We start from the raw sequence: 21,528 nt of genomic DNA, 5'->3' as shown, positions 1-21,528 counted from the left end.
GGGCTCGAGCCATCTCATCCCCACCTTGGATACGTGCTATTAACAATAACAGAGGTATAAAACATTTTCCATCTTGCCTCGATAATTATCTCACTCCTTACATTATTTTCACATTTTTCAAGAAGCCAAAAACCTAATTTTATCTAACGTGAACTGAAAAATTTCCTGGGTAGAGGGTCGAGCTCCCTGTGGCCCATCTTGGATACGTGCTATTATCAATAACAGGGTTACAGAACATTCTCCGTCTTGCCTCGATAATTATTTCTCTCCTTAAATTATTGTCACATTATTTTATTTCACACCACAAGAAACCAAAAACCTAATTTTATCTAGTGTAAACCTAAAACTTTCGGGGGGGGGGCTTGAGCCCCCTAAGCCCCCCCTCTGGATACGTGCCTGCCTGTGATTATTCGTGCTTTTCCGTGATCTGTAGAATTGATCATTGCTTTCGAGTGCAATAACAGAGTGGGTGTTACAAATTGTTAAAAATTGGACGTCAGTTGACTGTAATATCAACACTTTTTAAATTACACATTTCTCATTAAATTGCATTACTTTAGTCTATATTACATACAATTCTGGCTAGTTTGTAAGCTTTAGTCAGAACAAGTATATCTCATTTCCTGCAACGATTTTATTCATGTTGTTATACTTCGGTAATGGGCAGTTAATCAAACCTATAACAGCAGCAGCTAATGTTTGTTAGTGAAGTGGTACAGCGCCTTTGTAGTTAGTGGTAAAATTCATGCCATCGTCAAATTAATTTTTTTTATTTAAAAACGATGGCAGCATTTACAAGGATATGTAGTTCACAAGTATATAGACTGTGTTTGGAAAGTGATAATGTGTGCTTGCGTATTGCAGCTTGCAAAATGTCACAGGCTCCAAAGGCAAAGGAAGAAACCGGTAAGATTTGTGTGGAGAAATATGCCCAATGTAATACTGTCCACCCTTTTTTTACGCATGCGTTTGAATATATTTCGAAGAACAAAGGTTGTTTGTGCTGTACGGGGAAGCACAGTTTCTGAATCAAGTTACGGTTGTTTAATTCCGAGGGTAAAATTGTCGTATCCCCAAAACGTATTTCTTCATTTTTACAGGAGAAAGTATCAGGTGGTTATAATTAAAGTGACGGTGTTCAGAGTGGTACAGCACGGGCTGTAATGAGAGTAGCAGTCTGAAACTTCGTAGATATGCTAATGAAGCAATGCGCTCGCGAATTATGAAAAAAAGAAAAAAAAAATACCAATTCTCGCCACCAGGGTAAAAAATGGCGCTGTAAGCAGTCAAAACTTGGTATAGTTACAGGAAAAACACTATAAATCGCAGAAAACAATACTCTTTGTAATAAAATATCGCTACAATTTCACTATTCGAATTACATGAACATTACTAAAGGAAAAAGCAACAAGCGTCACCAACAACAACCAGGGAGCTCACACAATGGTTAGGCAATTTCACCGACTTTGACGTCAGAGTTATGGAAAATTCCACGTTTTGACTGCTTACAGCGCCGTTTTTACCCTGGTGGCGAGAATTGGAACTATTTTTTTTTTTGGCATAATTCGCGAGCGCATTGCTTCATTAGCATATCTACGAAGTTTCAGACTGCTACTCTCATTACAGCCCGTGCTGTACCACTCTGAACACCGTCACTTTAATTATAACCACCTGGTACTTACCGAAATGGCTTTATTTATACTTTAGGAAGGTCTTGGAAGTTTGTTTTCACCTCATTGAAATTTTTTTGCCGGTAAATCATGTAATTTTCGATATTAATGTCACTCCGATGCACGAAAGCTGTTCCCTTGATGTCCGTCTACTACGTGAACCAAATATTTGCGAGCGTTTCATGACGTAACAACCGATCAGTGTTTCCAAATACGCGGTTTTGTAACTGTGTAACAGTTCTAGAACGTAAATAAACGTGAGTTACTGTTCATCATTTCTGATTACGAACTTGCGACAACATGACGTGCACAGGATCAGTGGCGTGCTCAATGTGAGGTTGATGGGGGTTATAACCCCCCCTTTCGCCCAGTATCTCTAAGGCTATTTATGAATGGTTCGTGGGGCTATTTATGAATGGTTCGTGGGGGTATTTATGAATGGTTCGTAGGGCTATCCGTAAATGGTTCGTGGGGCTATCCGTAAATGGTTCGTGGGGCAATTTATGAATGGTTCGTGGGGCTATCCGTGAATGGTTCGTGGGGCTATTTATGAATGGTTCGTGGGGCTATCCGTGAAAGGTTTGTGGGGCTATTTATGAATGGTTCGTGGGGCTATCCGTGAATGGTTCATGGGGTTTTCGAACCCGAAAAAAAAATCTAATTTTGAAAAACAAATTTCACTATGTTTCCTAACCTAACAGAACCTAACCTAACCTTGCCGTGCATGGTTCGTGGGGCTATTTATGAATGGTTCGTGGGGCTATCCGTGAATGGTTCGTGGGGCTATCCGTGAATGGTTCGTGGGGCTATCCGTGAATGGTTTGTGGGGCTATTTATGAATGGTTCGTGGGGGTTTCGAACCCGAAAAAAAAAAATCTAATTTTGAAAAACAAATTTAACTATGTTTCCTAACCTAACAGAACCTTCCTAACCTTGCCGTGCATGGTTCGTGGAGTTTTCGAACCTGGAAAAAATACAAAATCAGTAACACGAAAGTAGGTATTTTTCTATGAAGAAGGGTGCAACACTGCATAACCACTGATCATGGACTACGCTAGTCAAGATTTCTCCGCCATATCGCGTGTAACGCAAGCAAAAGCGAACAAAATAAAAATACTCGATATTTCGAAAATTGAAATTATTTTCCTGCAAAAAACGAAACGCGAAATAGAAGAATCCTTACGAATGCAGAATATGTAAGTATCAATGTGAAAAATACGAAAATAAGGGAATTAGAGACGTTTGGTGGTTACCGAAATTTTAATGAAAGTACTTACGGAATTGAGTTTCTGTTTATTTCGGAAGATCGTAGAAGTGTTTTCTCGCATTTTTCAATGTATTTGGCCGCTAAATCATGTATTTGGTAACAGTAGTATAATCCGGAGACACATAAAACTCGGTTGTTTTCAAATAAAAATCATTGCTACTTACCTCATATGCGTAGCGGAAGATTTTTCAAGCTGGCCATAACTTTTTTTCCATGAAAAACACGTTACTTTTAACATTATAATCATTTATTGGTCGTTGCTAATTCGGCGGTAAAATCTTGACTCACGTTGTCTATCGTCAGCTGATGTGCAGTGTTTCCAAACTTATGAACCAATAAATGCCGCACAAACTATTCACAAAAGGTTTTTAAGCGAAAATTGAGGCTAGACTCTACTTTACGTCCTTATCTGCATGGTGATTGCTTCTTTGCGTTCGCGGTGCGGGTAAGTACCTTTTTCTTTTTACACTTTCTGTTCACGATAGCCCCACTATCCATTCACGGGGTCGAGGTATGCCTACGAGGTTAGGTTAGGCCTGTTAGGTTAGGTTCCATTATCACTCATTTCACCCCTAAATATGTGCTTCATCATCTAAAAAATACCTCAGTACGTTCAATTGTGCATATCCGGACAACATTGGTTTTTCTCGATTTACTCCTTCAGGAAATTTTTGCTCGCTTTGGGATTTATGTTGTTGAATTCCTTATAAAATAAGCTTTCCAACGATATATGACACATATTCCTTACGAAAAGGACGTAAACTAGTCTTACCTTAAATTAGAAAAAAAAAACTCTCACACGTCATCTTGTCAAACTTCCGCGTGGTTGCTACACTGTGAGGGAGTTACATAACCAAACGCACGGAACATTTGATTCACGTAGTCGACGGTAATGGCGGCACGAGCTATCGCACAACTGAGATGCATGATTGACGAAAAATACCTTATTTACAGGCAAAATACGTAGCACGATTATAAAAGAAAATATCTCCGGCTTCAGAAAGTCCTCAAGAACACAATTCCGTAAGTACTTTCTCGTCTTTTCTCCTGTAAATTTTAAGAAATCCGTCTCCGACTTATACTACTGTTACCATGTATTTTTCTATAATGTCCGTCCGATGCACGAAAGCTGTTGCTTGCATTTCCATCCATGTACTTGAACCGGATGTTGCGAGCATCTGATGACGTAATCCCCGGTAAGTGTTTCCAAAAACACAGTTCTTTCACTATATTGCCCAACCTAAAGCAACCTAACCTAACCTTACCGTGATGGTGTGTGGGGCTATCGTAAATGGATTTTGGGCTATTCGTGGATGGTTATACGATCCACAATGGTTTTTGGAGATATTCATGGATGGTCATACTATCCCGAATGGTTTTTAAGGCTATGCGGGAATAGTTTTCGGAGCTATGCAGGAATTTTTCTGTTAAGAAGGTTGAAACACTGCTTTGCCGTTTGAAACACAGCTCTAATCATGATTTGCCCGCCATTTTGCATGTTCAAGAAGTGAGAAAAGAATGAACAATAATTACTCGATATGTTGACAATAGATACTAATTTCGTTAAAAAAAAAAGCGAAATCCCTTGTTAAACAATCTTTCGTAATTAAGAATAGGTAAGTACAAATGTCAACAATTACAGAATAAGTGAGTTACAGACATTTCCCGGCTTTGATAGTTTTACCCTTCACATGACTGGGAACAGTGGAATGCGGTGACATTTTCCATTGGGGAAGCAAATACCGAAAAATGAAGGAAACCAATAATTCAGTGCTTCTACATGGTACGTTATACTGAAAAAATGAGCACTCTACCTGATACTGTTTACGGTATAAATTTACTATACCGGAAGTATCTAAACGAATCAACAAGTAAACCCCAACAGTAACCTAAGTAGAAGAGTGAACCAATGCAGAAACTGGGGTTGGTGCCGCTGTTGCTGCCGATTGCTTTCAAATTACGCATACTCACTAATTTCGGCCTCATAATCAAGAATCTGCAGTTAAAAATTGGCGGTCACTTCCAGAAATTACGTGCACATATTAACGCTTTGATTGTTAATACACTATTATCGTAGTCATGTTTGATGATGTGAACAAGTGAAGTTCACTATTCGTTAGCTGTCTACAGCATTGCCACACTGTTACTTTGTTACTTGGAGATCATAGATCGTGGATGAATGGAGGAGGAAAAGGTATAAATTTACAATACCGAAAGTATCTCAGATTGCGGTAAAACTATCAAAGCCGGGAATCCTCTGTAACTCGTTTATTCTGTAATTGTTTACATTCGTACTTACTTATTCAACATTTGAAAAGATTGTTTAACAAGGGATTTCACTTTTTTAATGAAATTAGTATCTATTGTCGACATATCGAGTAATTATTGTTTGCTCTTTTCTCGCTTCCTGAAAATGCAAAATTGCAGGCAAATCTTGATTAGCGTTGTGTTTCAAACAGCAAAGCAGTGTTTCAACCTTCTTAACAGAAAAATTCCTGCATAGCCCCGAAACCATTCGGGATAGTATGACCATCCACGAGTAGCTCCAAAAACCATTCACGATAGCCCCACGCACCATCACGGTTAGGTTAGGTTGCTTTACGTTGGGCAATATAGTGAAAGAACTGTGTGTTTGGAAACACTTACCGGGGATTACGTCATCAGATGCTCGCAACATCCGGATGAAGTACATGAATGGAAGTGTAAGCAACAGCTTTCGTGCATCAGACTTACATTATTATAGAAAAAAATATGAATTAGCAGCCAAATACATTCAAAAATGCGAGAAAACACTTCTACGAACTTCCGAAATTACACAGAAACTCAATTCCGTAAGTACTTTCTCCTGTAAATTTGTAGAAATAGGATTCCCGGCTTTGGTAGTTTTACCTCAGATTGCTTTGAAATTATGCATACTCACTAATTTCGGCCCCATAATCAAGAATCTGTAGTTAAAAATTGGCAGTCACTTCCAGAAATTCCGAAATTACGTGAACATATTAACGCTATGATTGTTGTAAGGTGGAAAACATGTTTGCCCCACAAACCATTCATGGTAATGTTAGATGAGGCAAGCATAGTAAAAATTAAGGGTCATCATAAACATAGTTTTGAGATGCTTATCATTGCAAAAAATAGTTGTTTTCTTCATAAATCAAAGGTGTTGACTCCGTTGACGGACCCACTTACTTAGTCTTATTTTGCAATTTCTATACATGACCGTGACTGAATATTCGTGATTAGGAGGCTAAAATTAGTGAGTATGCCGAATTTCAAACAAATTGGAGATACTTCCGGTATTGTAAATTCTCTCCCTGTTTCCTTAATGTCTGTAAGGAAGAAGATGATCGCGGATGATTGAAACAATTTTCAAGATTTTCACACATTGACAAATCCACTTTGGCACCATGTAGTTCTTTCCGTACTAAATATTGAACAGTAAACAATGCCAACACTAAAGTTTTTGAAGCAAACAAATTGAAATTCACCTGCCTAAAAAACAGTAACTTCACCCTGCAAAGTGCTTTAAAAAAGTGTGACTTCGGCCAGCGAGTTTTATTTACTCTATATGGCAGATGTGTCCGTGGACATGTTAGCTGTCTTAATAGACCGAAACTTTATAGTTTATTTATGAATATAAATTTTAATGTAACAGTATGGTATAGGGAAAACACATTTCACTTGTTCATTCCGTAATTTTTTACATTCGTATTTACCTATTATGCATTGCGAAACATTGTTTAAGGTGGGATTTCGCTTCTTTCACGAAAATAGCTTCAATTTTCCAGATATCGAGTAATTATTGTTTGTTCCTCTCACACACAATATGGTGGAGAAATCTTGACTGGCGTTGTCGATGATCAGTGGGTTTGCACTGTTGCAACCTTGTTTATCGAAAAATACCTACTTTTGTGTTACTCATTTTGTATTTTTTTCCGGGTTCGAAAACCCCACGAACCATGCACACAAGGTTAGGTTAGGCAAACATAGTTAAAATTGTCATGTTCTGGCAAAATAATGGCAAGTTTGGAAACACTGACCAGGGGTTACGTCATAGAACGCACAGAACATTTGGTTCACGTAGTCAAACGTAATGGTGGCAAGAGCTTTGTGCATCGGAGACACATACATGTCGAAAAATACATGATTTTGTAGTTAGGTTTGGTTCTCACTAAAATAAAGTCCCTAAATGCATTCTACTAAGGTTCCGATTTACTTCTTATTTAATTCCCACTAGTCTATGAAACTTACAGTCACTTGTCAGTGGTTTTTTTTTTTTCAACATAACTTTTTACGAAATTCAAACAGTGCTCATTACTTTAAGCAAGGTTCAAATTTCGTGTGATTATGATTGCCAAAATTTTACGATAATTAGTCTTCCTGCTAGGAGAATTTGGAAAAAAGTCATAAACAATCGGAACAATTAGCCAACTCACTTGTGCACTTACTACGCTGTCATTACTATGTCAGGGAAAAATGTTTTGATGTAAAAATCTATTTATTTATCTTAAAGTATATATATAAAAAAAATACAGAACATTAATTAATTAAAACATCTGATATACTTCCGGTTGCTCAAGTATACTTCTACACATCTAGGTATAATCCTATTGATAGTGAAGTAGTAGTGATGAATAAACTTTTCTTTTTCCTGGAATGCTTGAACTTTAGTACTTAGTGAGATGTGATATTTCCGGAAGCATTCATCCTCACAAAGTCCAACACAACATTCCCTGCACGTATATATATGCTTTCCTTCCCTTTTTGGATCCTGAAGTCTCTTGCCTTATGTACTAGGTTGTTCACTGTCTGCCATATTTGAAGAAACTAGAAGCTATTCCCACACAAGTACTTTAGTTTCGTCACTTCCACATTACAACACAAAGTAGAATCAGTTTCACGAGTTACACATTTCAACAGCAACTGCCTGTGGAAAAGAGAGAAAAAAATGAAACGTGCTAACGAAACTATTCTAAAGACAGCATAGTGCAGTACGAACATGTAAACACGATCTTGGTATTTAGCAATCAAGAGACAAGATCGTGTATACACAACTGTGGTAGGGAAAGGGTTAAAACATTTCTAAATGCGTTTTTTGTTAGGTTAGGTGCATCAAGTTTAGAGCCCTTAGCAATAAAATAACACCAATAAATGACTTAACATCTAATTACATAATATCGGTTCACACAAAAGTCAGCCCGAACTGCATGCGAGATTATCGTAAACTAAACAATGGCTGCTGGCTGCAAAATGCAGATGCTCATATCAGATACTTCTCAAATCATAATTTGCTCCAGTAGAATTTAGTGACACTTTTAACTGTGGTAATTTCCAGTGGCGTAGCATGGACATTTCGGGTGGGAACTCCAAGTCCGAAGGAAGGGTCGGCCCTTTCTTGCTTAATAATTTACTTATGGTATTAGTCGCCACAGGTATTGTTTATTTGCTTGAAGTCAGCTGGGTTTTCAATAAAACATCATCCATGCATGTTTTAGCTAGAAAATTAGATGCCTCACTATGCCACAAATGTTTTGAACTCTGGTGTTTTATACCTTTTTTATACCTTTTTACTTGATGCAAAGTCATTAAAAACCTACCTGAATCACAAGCGCCTCTGCACAACAGACGTCATTGTTGTGGATGATCCAACTACTGATTGATTTGGTTTATTTTATTTCGCTTTTCTACCACTTTTGGTTAATTGCGAATATGAATATGAGTGATGATATTGATGAAGGGACACTGACAAAGAACACCCGTGCTCACGCCGGGATTCACCAGGGACCTCTGTCGTCTTGGCGCACTGTGCAAAGCAGAGTGGATGATCCAAATATCATACACTCTACTGACATAACAATGCCGATTAGTAATTCAGACCACTGTTTATTAATAATAATAATCCTTTGCGCAACAGCCCATGAAGGGCCTTGGCGTATCTACCGACTACGGGTCTCCCTCCCATGCTTTCCTTCGTCACCTCTAAGCATGGAGATCTTCAACCAGGATTGGAATAGTCGGGGGGCCGGATTACGCTTACTCATTCGAAGCTCCCCAATTTCCCCACGATGGTGGATTGCCACCGGTCCTATACGTAGGCCGAATAAATTCCGACCACAGCCGGATTCGAACCTAAGCCGTCCCGCAGTGAACGTTTATTACATCTTGAGAATGCTGATAAACATTTTAAAATAATTTTGTCCAGAGACCATACGATGTTTAGAGTTTTCAAATGAATGCTAAACCTTTCCATTGACACAATATTAATTAGTTAGATAATAAACGAAAAAATACAATAAAAAAAATAATAGTTTCGCTTGTTAAGTGGTAGAGCAGCCACAGGCTGAATTTCTACCACGAGGACTTCACCAACTTATTGGACAAAAACTGTTGATCTTTTAGTTTCTAATGCACATCGCTGTTCGCGAGATAAATTATATGATGAAGTGGCCATTAAGAAGCAGTATATTTGAGATTGGTAAAGTTATGTCAGTCAATATTGCGTATTGTAGCATCACATAGCACGAGTTGCATGAGCGCGAGGAGCGAAGAACCGGGTAGGAATTCTACCGCTGTCGTCTGCTTCAGAAGGCAGAAAGGGTCACATGAACCAATCACGGTAGACCTCTCTGCTCTGTACGCTGGCGTAAGGGAGAGCATTTACGCGCATGCTGTAGAAATCGAAGCTTTCCCTCCAGAAAGTCAGCAAGGAATATAGGAGTCCTGTACGCCGAACCTGCTCGGCGTCCGGCCGGGAAAGGCATTGGAAAGAGATGCTAGAACGAGTGTTGAGAATGGAGCGTTGCAAGCGGATCTTGAAAAATAGCTATTATAATGCCATGAAGGTCAAACATATATGAAATTAGTCACGTTTTACTTTATAATCACAGCATTTAGGCATTTTTGAAATTTTAAATTTGGGAACGCCGGCCATATGGGCATACTACAGGGAGGTTATTTCAGTCGTTCACCGCCAGCGTGACGGCCGTTCGTCGGAGTCTTCATGCAACAGGTCCCGGCAAATTGCATTCAGGAAGTCCGTAACAGAAACCGCTTGTTTTCTAATGTTTCCACTTTTCACAATTACAGTTACAATTACAATTGAAATAAGCACATACCTTGTCGCAAGGATGCTGGAAAAGGTGTCCTCGCAAATACAAATATTTCTGGCACCTTATTCCTGACATCTAATCTTAGATTAGACATCACTACTTTATCCTCAGTTGACATTAAGGGAAGACAGCATCCCGGCGCATAAAGCAAACCGAAAGCGTAAAATGATATTTAAAAGTAATAATAATGATGATCACTAACCTCCTGTGTTATAAGAGATGTTGAAAATGACCTCCTTGAACCTTCTTAGGTTCAAGAGATCCTGTCTCTCGTAATTCCCTGACCACTTTTCTGCAAGAATTCGTTTTCACGTAATTATCGTACATAAAAACTCTCTGTTCAAGAGTATATTTGTTTAACGGCATAAGTAATGAATGAATAACAATTAACACACAATAAACACTGGCCATGAGTTGCACATTACAATAACACAGTATAAACAACACGCGTACTGATAAACGCAAACAGAAGTGAACATGAACGTACAGTGACTACGTCTGGTAGCTGACAGTGTTGCTAACCATTTTTCGGCAATGTCCCTACAGACGTAGTCAAAATGTCCCTACAACTGACCAAATGTTCCTGCTCCACGTAAAGCGACTAAAAAAAAAAAACACCTCATGAGCATGCAAGACAGAAGATAAAATATACACATTTACTTACCAAATCTTTCTGCTCGGTGCTTCCACAATTAATGAAGGAGCGAATTTACAGTACAGGACCCCTCCCCGATTTTTGTAATATTTGGCATACTCACTAATTGAGGCCTCCTAATCACGAATTTGAAGTTAAAATTTGTGGGTCACGTGTAGAAATTGCAAAATAAGTTAAATTGAGTGGTCCGCGATCGGCACGATTGCTCATTATTTACCGGAAGATTTTGTGTTTCCAATACTTAAAAAACGAAATATACATTCATGATATTACTACGACCCCAAATTTTAACTATGTTTGCTTATCCTAACCTAACCGTACCTGAATGGTTCGTGGGGCTATCCGTCAATGGTTTGTTGGGCTACCCGTGCATGTTTTTTTCGAGCCCAAATTTTAACTATGGTTGCCTTGCCTAACCTAACTTAACCTAACCTTACCGTAGCACTTTAACGGCAAACGTTCATCATCGAAGACGCCATTTTCGTATCCTGCAATTTTATGATTGATGTACTGTTGCCAAATTTACCTGTAATCAAATTAGTTCTTCTACATCGTGATTGTCGCTGTCACATGTAAGGACGTTCTTTGGGCAATATACTGAAATCCATAAGTTTATTAATTAGCCCACAGCCATCCTCCTGCACACTCAACCTAACAATCTGTACAACATTAACAACTTTTTACTGTTCTCTTCCGCCATTATTACACAATTCATGCTCTCCAAGTATGAAATCAACAGTGTGGCAACGCTGTAGAAAGCGTAACTAATTGCAAACGTCAATTGTTCATATCAACAAATATGGCTACCATACTTGTATACGGAGAATCATTGCGAGAATTGAAAAGCTTATTTTACAATTTCTACACGTTAATGAACAATTTTTTCACCTCACCCCAACATGTTAACTTGAGATAAATCATCACGACTAATTATTTCGTGAGTATAAGACGTAGCATAGAAATTACAGAAGGGTCCGGTATTGTAAATTCTTGCCTTAATGAATAATAGGGGTGTGCGGGACAGAATTTTTTGGGTCGGGACGGGATCGGGACGGTAATTTTTTTAAATCCCGACATTCGGGACTGAAAAATTTGCAATTTCCCGACCAAGTCGGAAAATTTTCGGGACGGGAAATGTTCGAAATTTTCCGAAGCACTGGAAATTTAAGTCATTTTCACTTTAAGTGATTGTTTTTGCATTTCTAGAATAAAAATTTACAATTTTCGATAAGTTCCAAAAACTTACAATGCAGAAAGCGTCGAGAATTAACGACTTTTTAAAGTGACCATTCGGTATTTCCCGACTGCTCGGGATCCCGAAAAGTCGGGAAGTCATTTCCCGAAGTCGGGATTGGGACGGTAATTTTTTTTCCCGATCCCGGTCCTGACTTTTCGGGATCCCGCACACCCCTAATGAATAACGTTGAGTCGTTTACTATTGATTATGTTATTTGAAGTCATACATGGTGTTGCTGTGAAGAGATAGATGTTGGTTGGTGATATATGCTGTATTTCCTGCAGTCTTTAACAATTTTGGTCCCATTTTATTTCCCTTTGTTGTTTTTGTATCACTTAACATTGAAAATATTCTTTCCGTTTCCACGTTAGAATGGGGCAATGTTAGCACTATTTTCGCGAGAGTGGAAATGTTTTAAAAAAAGAACGTGCCTTGAAAGTTTTTGGTAACCGATAACATGTTCCAAAATTCTGATGGAGACTTGTCAGTTAGTTCTTTTTTTTCCTCCTCGCTAAAGTATCCAGATAAACTAATACATAAAATGTAATTTTCCAAGATTGAAAAAAGTACCTACGATTTCCCTCATTTGGCAAAATCTGTCCCTACGTCCCTACGCGGGCGAAATTTAGTGAAAAGTCCCTATGCGTAGGGACATGTCCCTACGGTTGGCATCACTGCCGATACGTGCAGTTTGAAGCGCCCTCTCGCGGCTGACAACTCCCCCAACCTCCGATAAGTTGCCGGCGCTGTCGCGACAACTGAGGATAAAGTAGCGATGTCTAATCTAAGATTAGATGTCAGAAATAAGGTGCCAGAAATATTTGTATTTGGGAGGGCACCTTTTCCAGCATCCTTGCGACAAGGTACATGCTTATTTCAATTGTAATTGTAACTGTAATTGTGAAAAGTGGAAACATTAGAAAACAAGCGGTTTCTGTTACGGACTTCCTGAACGCAATTTGCCGGGACCTGTTGCATGAAGACTCCGACGAACGGCCGTCACGCTGGCGGTGAACGACTGAAATAACCTCCCTGTATAACGCTACACCACTGGTAATTACTTTCCCAAGCTTTAAATTTGTTTTCATCATTCTCAAGCACTACCTAATATTTGTATAAAACTTGCAAAAAATCATTAAACATTCAGGAAGATATTTTTATGACATCAAGGAAAATACGATGACAGTTCTGATGGCCATTCCAGAAAAAAAGAGTTCCAAAATTGCTTGTGACAGTAGTGATATTCAGCAGTGAGGTATGTAGCATTTTTTCTAGGATGTGTTCATGAACGTAATTGTCAGACTTCATAGCCACCAGGATGAGAATTGATATGAAAACTAAATCAATCACCTATCAAAGAGCCACTTGGCAGACCTTTGCTTCCAAAGGGCTTTTGCACCATGGATGTATTTATTCATTTTTATTTTAACACTGTCAGTTTTTCATAATCACTTATTCTCATGCACATGTTCTATATTATCTCTCTTACAGGTGAGTTCAGAGTTTTGGATCTGAAGCAAACAAGGGTAAAACCACCTCCTAGACGAAGACCTAGAAAAACAATAGCCCTCCCTCCAAGGTAAGAACAGTGTTCATGAAATATCTATCTATGTATGTGTATGTGTATATATATATACAGGGTGAACAAAAACTATAGGGACAAACTACAAGGTGATTCCTAACACGTAAAGGAACAAAAAAGTTCATATCAACATATGTCCGGAAATGGACGGTGTGTGTGCAATAAAGCAAGTAGTACCAGTACACATTACATAGCATGATTTTCATCCATGTTACAACAAGTTTTCAAAGTGGCCTCCTTGGGATGCAATGCAAGCATCGACATGTCGCATCATGGATTGCCTCACTCATTCGAATGTTCCAGCCTGTACCCGAATAGCTTCACAGGCTACACAGGATGCTGTTCAAGGGTCTGCACATCAGGAACTGGCTCAGCATACACAACGCTTTTCAGAGATCCCCACAAGTAAAAATCAAGGGGGTTTATGTCTGGTGATCGAGTGGGTCATGCCACAGGGCCTTCTTGTCCGATCCATCTTCTGGGGAAGGTGTTGTTGAGGCGTTGACGAACAATAATGTGAAAGTGGGCATGCGCTCCATCATGCATCAGCCACATTTCCTGTTGTATTGGCAAAGGCACATTCTGAAGCAAAGGAGGCAGAGTGCTCTTCAGGCATTACTGATACATCTGTCCGTTAAGGCGTTGTGGAAGAACAAATGGTCCAAGTAGGTGGTTGCCAATAATCCCTGTCCAAACATTGATGCTGAACCGTGTGCTGATGAGACGAACTGCCGATCAGTGCTCGGGGTAGGCTAATGCACAGTGCATTCACCTACATTATTATTTCTATGTTAACGATAAAATCTTCCGACAAAAAGAAGGGTTGGCCATGGGTAACCCCATTTCCGGCCTTGTGGCCAACATCTTCATGCACTATGTCGAAAAAGCCACCATGGAGCATGTGGGGGGAAGGAGTAAAATACTATGGGAGATACGTATTGACATCCTCATCATAGGGAATGAAACTAAACTTGATAGCATTTTCAACCAATTGGACAAGCAAGACCCCAGAATTGGTTTTACCAGAGAAGATCTGGTTAACGGAAAGATTCACTTTCTAGACTTGTGCCTTACTAAAACCGGACAACGGTTTGTAACCGGGGTCTTTCATAAACCGTTGGCTGGCGAGCTGTACCTCCATAAGAGATCCCAACATTCAAATAGAACTAAGTTAAACGTCTTTCTTAACTTTTTCATTCGTGCCGAAAGGCTGTGCAATGACGAAAAAGAGAAAGAAAAAGAAGAAGAATGGATAAGGAAGGTGGTATAAAGAATAGGTATACGATCCGTGACATGAAAAAAGTAGCTAGGAAAGCAAAGAAGATAGTTAGGCAAGAACTATCACAAAATGATAAAGAGAATGATGAAGGTGGAAGTTGAATTCACCTTGGATTGGTGACTCGAGCCCCAGTTGGGGAAAGGCCGGAGGCGAGGAATTTTCCTTCTCCAAGCATGAGCGAGCTGACACCCTGCATTCGCCTACCCCGAGCACTGATTGGCAGTTCGCCTTGAGCAGCTTTGAACGTTCTTTTGTTTTAATAGAGTATTGCACAGTTTTAGTATGTGTATTTTACATCATCTTTTTAGTAAGTGTCTTTTCCTGTACCTTTTGACCTAAATCCTCAACCAACACTTTCTCGACGAGGCTCCATGTCAGGTGTCTGAAAACATCGCTTCAACCTGAAGAAGGATGTAGTATAACCTTTGAAACGTAGTTCGACAAATCTCATGCTCACACACGTAAGTTACTGATTTTTAATCTTTTAACCTTTAGTTGATATTTGATTGTGAGTATATAAATGCAAAAACCAGCAACAAATCCGCTGGTGATAATCCCTGCACACGTTGCAGGTGATAGGGATAGTAGCGGTTTTCATGCAGGATATACATCGTCGCTTGGCTTACACGATGCTGGCGGGCCACTTGCCTGGAGCTTCTACTGGGGTTGTTCTCAATATCGTGTAGCACATGTTCCTCCAGATTTGGGGTACGCACATGCTGCAGCCGCCCTCCATGTTCGCCTGTATGAAAGGACCCAAGCTCACACAAACACCCATAAATGGCTGCAAAGGTTTTGTGGTTTGGGTGGTGCTGTCTGTCCGGGTACGTGGCTCGATAAATCCGTGCGACCTCTTGACCGTATACGAAGACCATCTCAGCTTGTTCCTGATATGAATAATGGACCATGGTGTTTCGACATGGCTGCAACTCAAGAGAGCACACTGTGAATGTTGTTATGAGAGGATGATGTCGTTCTTCAGTGCCATCTACCTTGGCAAATATGCATTTCTGGACATATGTTATGAACTTTTTTGTTCCTTTACCTGTCAGGAATCACCTCCTGACATACATACATAGTGTTTCCATAACTACTAGTAACAAGCACCCTTCCTTTAAATCAGAAAAAATATGATGTGGACATGAATATCCATGAGATCCATGAAGGGTAAAGCAAGGTATTTTTTTCTGCCAGAGGCAAATTAGCCATATTTTCGCCCATAGTAGCATTACCTCCTCAAAAACATTCGTTCAGTTTGAAATTATCATGTTCCTCCCAAACCCTTGTAGTAAATAACATTCATTCCTGTGGCAAATTAAATTTAGGAAATTTTCCAAGGGTGGTTGTGAAACCCCCCCTTCCCCCTCCTTTTTCTGGACCATCATGGATGTGGATTTTGTTATTTGCCATTTATTCATTTTCGTTAGCCACAATGGTGTATGGTTGAATGGCAATGAGAGAATGATTACAAACATTCATACCTCAGTGGGATTTGAATCAAGGATCCTTGTTTTCTAAAATGCCATGCAAACTTCTCAATTACTGAACCATATATTGCTAATCTATATGAAATTTGTGCAAAGAAATATTTCACTTATAAGTTAAGAGAATACATAAATTAATTGAAACACATCAATATTCTATGGCAATAAAAATAAAAAAAATGTACTAACTAGAGTTGCTACCTGTGCTCCACAATTACAATTGTTCAACCAACAGTGTGTGTTTCTTTTATGCCCAAATTCACTTAAAATTATTGATATTTTTTTTTTTCAAAATTGGAAGAAAATAGTAATAAAAATCTATCATACATTGACTAACTTAGCTCGTTGAAGCTTCTTCTGGATCAAGGTTAATTTAAAGAGGCAAAAAAGTTATGTAAATTAGGAAAAATATCAATGCATTAACTGCTTTTAACCTTACTGCTTTAAAAATCGTAACATTTTGCACCTTCTGACGAATAAAACTGATGTAAAAAATTGAAGAAGAATGCACATGTATGTGCATGGGATCTTTAAAAAGAATTTTCAGTAATCAGGGTGGCTACTCATTAGGAATTCATTTAGTTCTGGGAATTATGGGTGAATTATTGGCTCCGGGAATTATGCGTGATTTCTGCGTGAATTTTCCTCCACAGACGTGAAAAATTGCAACTTCTATTAATCCAAAACCCAATGATTATATACATATTTAAAAATGCCCTGAGGCAAGTTTTTTGCGTAGTTCAGCTTATACTATTATTATCGAAGAAGAAAAAGAAAGCTGCGTAGAAAATAAAACTGAATTGTCTCAATCCGTTTACTTTGTAAGTATCCTTTGCAAAAGAACATATGTGACAGACAGAAGATTATTGCAAGGATTTGATTAGGTAAATTTGAATTTGAAGTTCTTACATAATTAACAATTTTTCGTAGATTACTATATCGTGTAACATTTGTGACTTGTGTTTGTAGATGTATTTCGACTCTGAGTATGTGAAATGGCAAATGTGAACTCCTTGCCTTAAATTATATTTATATATACACACAGTTTAATTGAATAGAACTAAATTTTTTGGTACATTATCACACAGACCCTTTATATTGTTAATATATTTGTGTGTATGTGTGTGGTGAGAGGCGGTAATATCGTAAAGTTGAAATGGAGAAACATCTATTTGTACCCTTGAATTTTTGGAAAGTTCGCCTGGAAAACCGGGAATTATACTTGAATTTTATCATGGTCCTAGGGTAGCCACCTTGGTAATTGAATTTTATGTGCAAAGTATATCACAAAATCTGTCGCAGCGCAGAATGATTCAATAACTCTGGTGATCTTGGCTGTCAAGTTCTGGGCATAGTTCACTTGATATTGAAAGCAACAATTTGTATTTTAGTTTCAGTTGAGAAGGTATGGATTAGCAAACACTGCTGTAGACTGTGACTTTCATTCATGGTTACTATGATATGTCAGCATTCGAAGGCAGACAACGATCCCCACACAAGTGTAACACCACTGTCAATGATTTTAAATAAGTAATGAGAAAATTCCATAGCAGTCACTTGATACGATGGATGGGCTTGTTTGTGAGATTATTTTCTCATTATCATGCTTTGTTTGCATCTCGTGTGTCTCAAGTATTATTATATTTGAATTTCAGGTTCAAACAAATGGCTGTAGACCAAGATTGGCCTAGTGTATGGCCAGGTCCTCGGAGTTTCCACCCAGCTACTGTTCCTCTCCCACTTCGACAGGGATACACCAAGCGTGGGGCTCCACCTGGGAAATTTGCAAATGCTGAACTCATGAAGATCCCAAATTTTTTACATTTGACACCTCCAGCAATCAAAAGACACTGCGAAGTCCTCAAAAGTAAGTTCCATAACTCTCAGCTACTGTTATGTGATAGCTATCTCTCATGAATTTAACAGGTTTAAAGTGGTGAATTTTGTCATGGCTACCATGGAAAGTTTTGTGACAAGAAAACCACCACTGACTGACAATTCCAGAAATCATACAGAAATTAATGGCACCATTAATTAGCTGTGCATGTGTGGTGAGTTTTGAAAAAATATCCATGCTGAGACTTTATTCTACACAGTATTAAGAGGTGTGGTAAAAATTTAGTTCCAGTGATTTGGATCTCACAAAAATATTTTTGCCAGATATAGTATCAGAAGTAAGGTGAAGGAATTGTTAACAACTTAAACAAAATGTTGTCTTGAAATTTGAAAAATTGATCCTGAAACTTTACTGCTTAATACTAACCATAGCATAAATATCTGAAAAATGTGATTCAAGCAGGCACACATCTAGAAATTCTGGAAGCATTATGTGCAGGCTAACTAATTATATCATGTAATAATAATAATAATTAATAATATATTAAGTAAATATATAAATACATAGATAATGATACCTATTAAATGATGAAATAAGATATTGGAAAAGTAACAGCATACAACTGACATTTCACGTCTCTGTACTAAGTTTTTCTACATGCAACTTTTTTTTTGTTCTTCCCTAATAGGATACTGCACTGCGTGGCCATCTGCCTTGAAAACAGAGGAAGACTGTGAAAAACATTTCCCTCTGGAAGTTATCACTTCTGATTACTTACATTCTGCACCTACCATTAGAGACTTTAATGCAAGGATTGTTTCTTTTAAGGTTAGTCATTGAATTTACATCTGCATCTCAATTTTGAAGACTTAATATTTTACCTCTTACGAAGCAATATATGAAGTTCACATAAAGAACGCATGTTTTATTATAGTGTTTATGAAATGGAAGTGAGAATTCATTATTTTGTATTCATGTTTTGACATCAGTATGTTATTATTTAAATACTCGCTGCCATTTGTTGACGTCATAGAGTGTCAATGAAGCAAGCGCACAACAGTTTCTGTAATTATTTTACAGAAGTCACTACCAGAGAAGATTATTCACTCAAGTAGTCTACATAATAACTTTTTAGAGGACAGTAAATACTGTAACAAGATTATTAAGCATTTACAATGCAACTGCAAGCACAGAGTGGTGTCACATTAATAGCCATGCCCACCAAAACGAAACTCTGGGGAATGCTACTGTCCAAAATTGTAAAAGGACATAAGTGCCTGGGAATAGGGATTGTGTAAGGAATGACCTCAAAATCTCATGTTTTTCTTCCCAGTGTAATTTCCTCATAACAAATAGATTTTTTTCTTACACAAGTTTTTTGCTAGCTTGATTGCTCTTTCCAAACTTCACAAGAATGATAACTACCAAATGCAGATCTTACTGTGGGAGAGAAAACAGAGAGAACAAATTTTAATTGCCATGTACAAGTCTGAAGATACTTTTTCCTTCATTTTCATATTGCAGCAAAGGGGGGGGGGGGGTAAAAGTTGCGTGCAGTCCTACTTTTAGTATGTTTCAAATTACTGATGGGCATGTTTAATTTCTTGCCCTCTGCAAATCCTCGACAGACCTTAGAGACTATAGGCACTGCTGGGCATGTCTATATATAGTACAATACCTAAACACATATGTAATACAGGAGATTTGCTTTACTTTTCAGGTGAAGTTGAAGAACCTTCCTTTAGACTACCATGCAAAGGACAAGTTCTTACGTTTAGTTGGGAGCCGTTACAATGCTCAATCTGGTGTTGTCACGATGGTGAATGAAAGATGTCCAATGAGAAAGCAGAACTATGATTATGGCATTTACTTGCTCACTGCACTGTTCCATGAATCATGGGTAAGAATAGACTTTTTATTTTTTTATTGGTTACAGAGCTCTTTATGGACTGTTTTGCATAAGGATTTAAAATGTTCAAGAACGCAAACTAAGGAAACTAGGAGTTTTATCAATAATATGTTTTAAATTTCACTTGTGAGACAATCAGGGTATTAGGGCATCTGGCATTCAATCAGGAAATCCACTTTTTGTACACCATTTTTATGCCAAAGTAATTTGATATTGCACATTCTGGTTACCTTGCAAAGTTTACAGCTTGAATTGATATTGTTTGTTATTCAATATGAAGTCCTATGGCATTGATCTCAATTCATGACACAATCATTGTGTGCGTGTTTAGATGTTGTGTAGAATGTATAGTTACGTATGACATTTTTGAAAAATGAAGTAATGTAACACTTTATTTGCCTGACATCTTATGCCTTGTAATTAATCTGTATGTTGTATTTCAATTGTTTAGAAAGTTGAACCATGGGAGAGTACAAAATCTCGAGAGGACATGGAATATTATGACTGGGAGAACAGCCAATCTCAGAAATCAACTCTAGCCTTGATAAATTGGGACGACAATTGTATAGAATCAGCAGATGCCAAAGAGAACTTTAGTAGGGACACTCTTAACAAGGAAGAAGTTACTACATACAGTAAAGCAGTTACGAATGTAATAAATAATGGTAAGTCAGAATCATATTTTCCCAAGTTTCTGTAATGTATATTAGGGTGGAGTGAAAAGTGGAAATTTTCAAAATTTGACTTGTAATAGCAAAATTGTGGACTTTTTGCTTCAAAAAGATGAGTTTAAAATTTCACATCAATATCTCGATTCTAAGGCTTGCCCTCAATGGCTTTGTAATGTTGTGGTTATGCAACTATGCAATGCATACCACTTTTAAGCTATTTCTTCCTACTGCGAGCATGGATGCAGGGCAAAGACGATACGTACAAGCCACTTTCCCAATCTCTATGTGCTTTTTAGGCCGTTTCACTCATATTTGATTGTTTCCCGTTTGAAAACTCGAGAATGCATGTTAATTGAAGCAAAAATGTGCAACTGTTAGCATTACACAAATCCCATTATCACAAATTGTGATATTAGTGTTGTTGCCTTGTAATCAAGAAGTACCGAGTTTGAACCTGGTGGAGGCACATAATGGTTCAGATCCCTCTTTAAACTGTAGGTCCAGTCCTGATTAGCCTTACTGTGCATAAAGTGGACTTAAAACACCAAATCAATGAATCAAAACAAATTGTGATATGTGCTGGTTTTCGATTTATTTTTAATGCAATCCCAATCCCTTTCACTTGTGTTATTTTTTCTTGCAATCTGGCTCGTTCTCCATTTGAGTATGAGCATAAGAAACAAAGGTATTGTTGTTCCTCTAATGTTCTTTACTGGTGTTTGTCACGCGAACGTTTTATCAAAGTTATGGTAAACAACTGCTGCTTTACAACAATCACTTGTGTTTGCCGACGGAATCGGCGAACAAGTTGCCGTAACATCGAAGGCA

General features: G+C 38.2%; 1 protein-coding gene across 1 annotated transcript in view; it reads left to right on the top strand.

The window, feature by feature from the left end:
• The first annotated feature begins 697 nt into the window (after positions 1-697).
• The window catches only part of mRpS35 (mitochondrial ribosomal protein S35), a 32,210-nt gene continuing 11,379 nt past the window's right edge, over positions 698-21,528 (top strand). Inside the window, exons 1-6 of the mRNA XM_083127390.1 lie at positions 698-906; positions 13,430-13,517; positions 17,939-18,150; positions 18,809-18,948; positions 19,841-20,020; positions 20,481-20,694. Of these exons, the coding sequence (XP_082983516.1) occupies positions 783-906; positions 13,430-13,517; positions 17,939-18,150; positions 18,809-18,948; positions 19,841-20,020; positions 20,481-20,694 (958 nt within the window). The 5' untranslated portion in view covers positions 698-782. The remainder of the gene's footprint in view (positions 907-13,429; positions 13,518-17,938; positions 18,151-18,808; positions 18,949-19,840; positions 20,021-20,480; positions 20,695-21,528) is intronic.

This window comes from Lepisma saccharinum, chromosome 8 (genome assembly GCF_977018435.1).
Source record: "Lepisma saccharinum chromosome 8, izLepSacc3.1, whole genome shotgun sequence".
In the NCBI taxonomy this organism is placed as follows: Eukaryota; Metazoa; Arthropoda; class Insecta; order Zygentoma; family Lepismatidae; genus Lepisma; species Lepisma saccharinum.
Note: the sequence above shows the minus strand (reverse complement) of the source record. Positions and strands in the feature narration are given on the sequence as shown.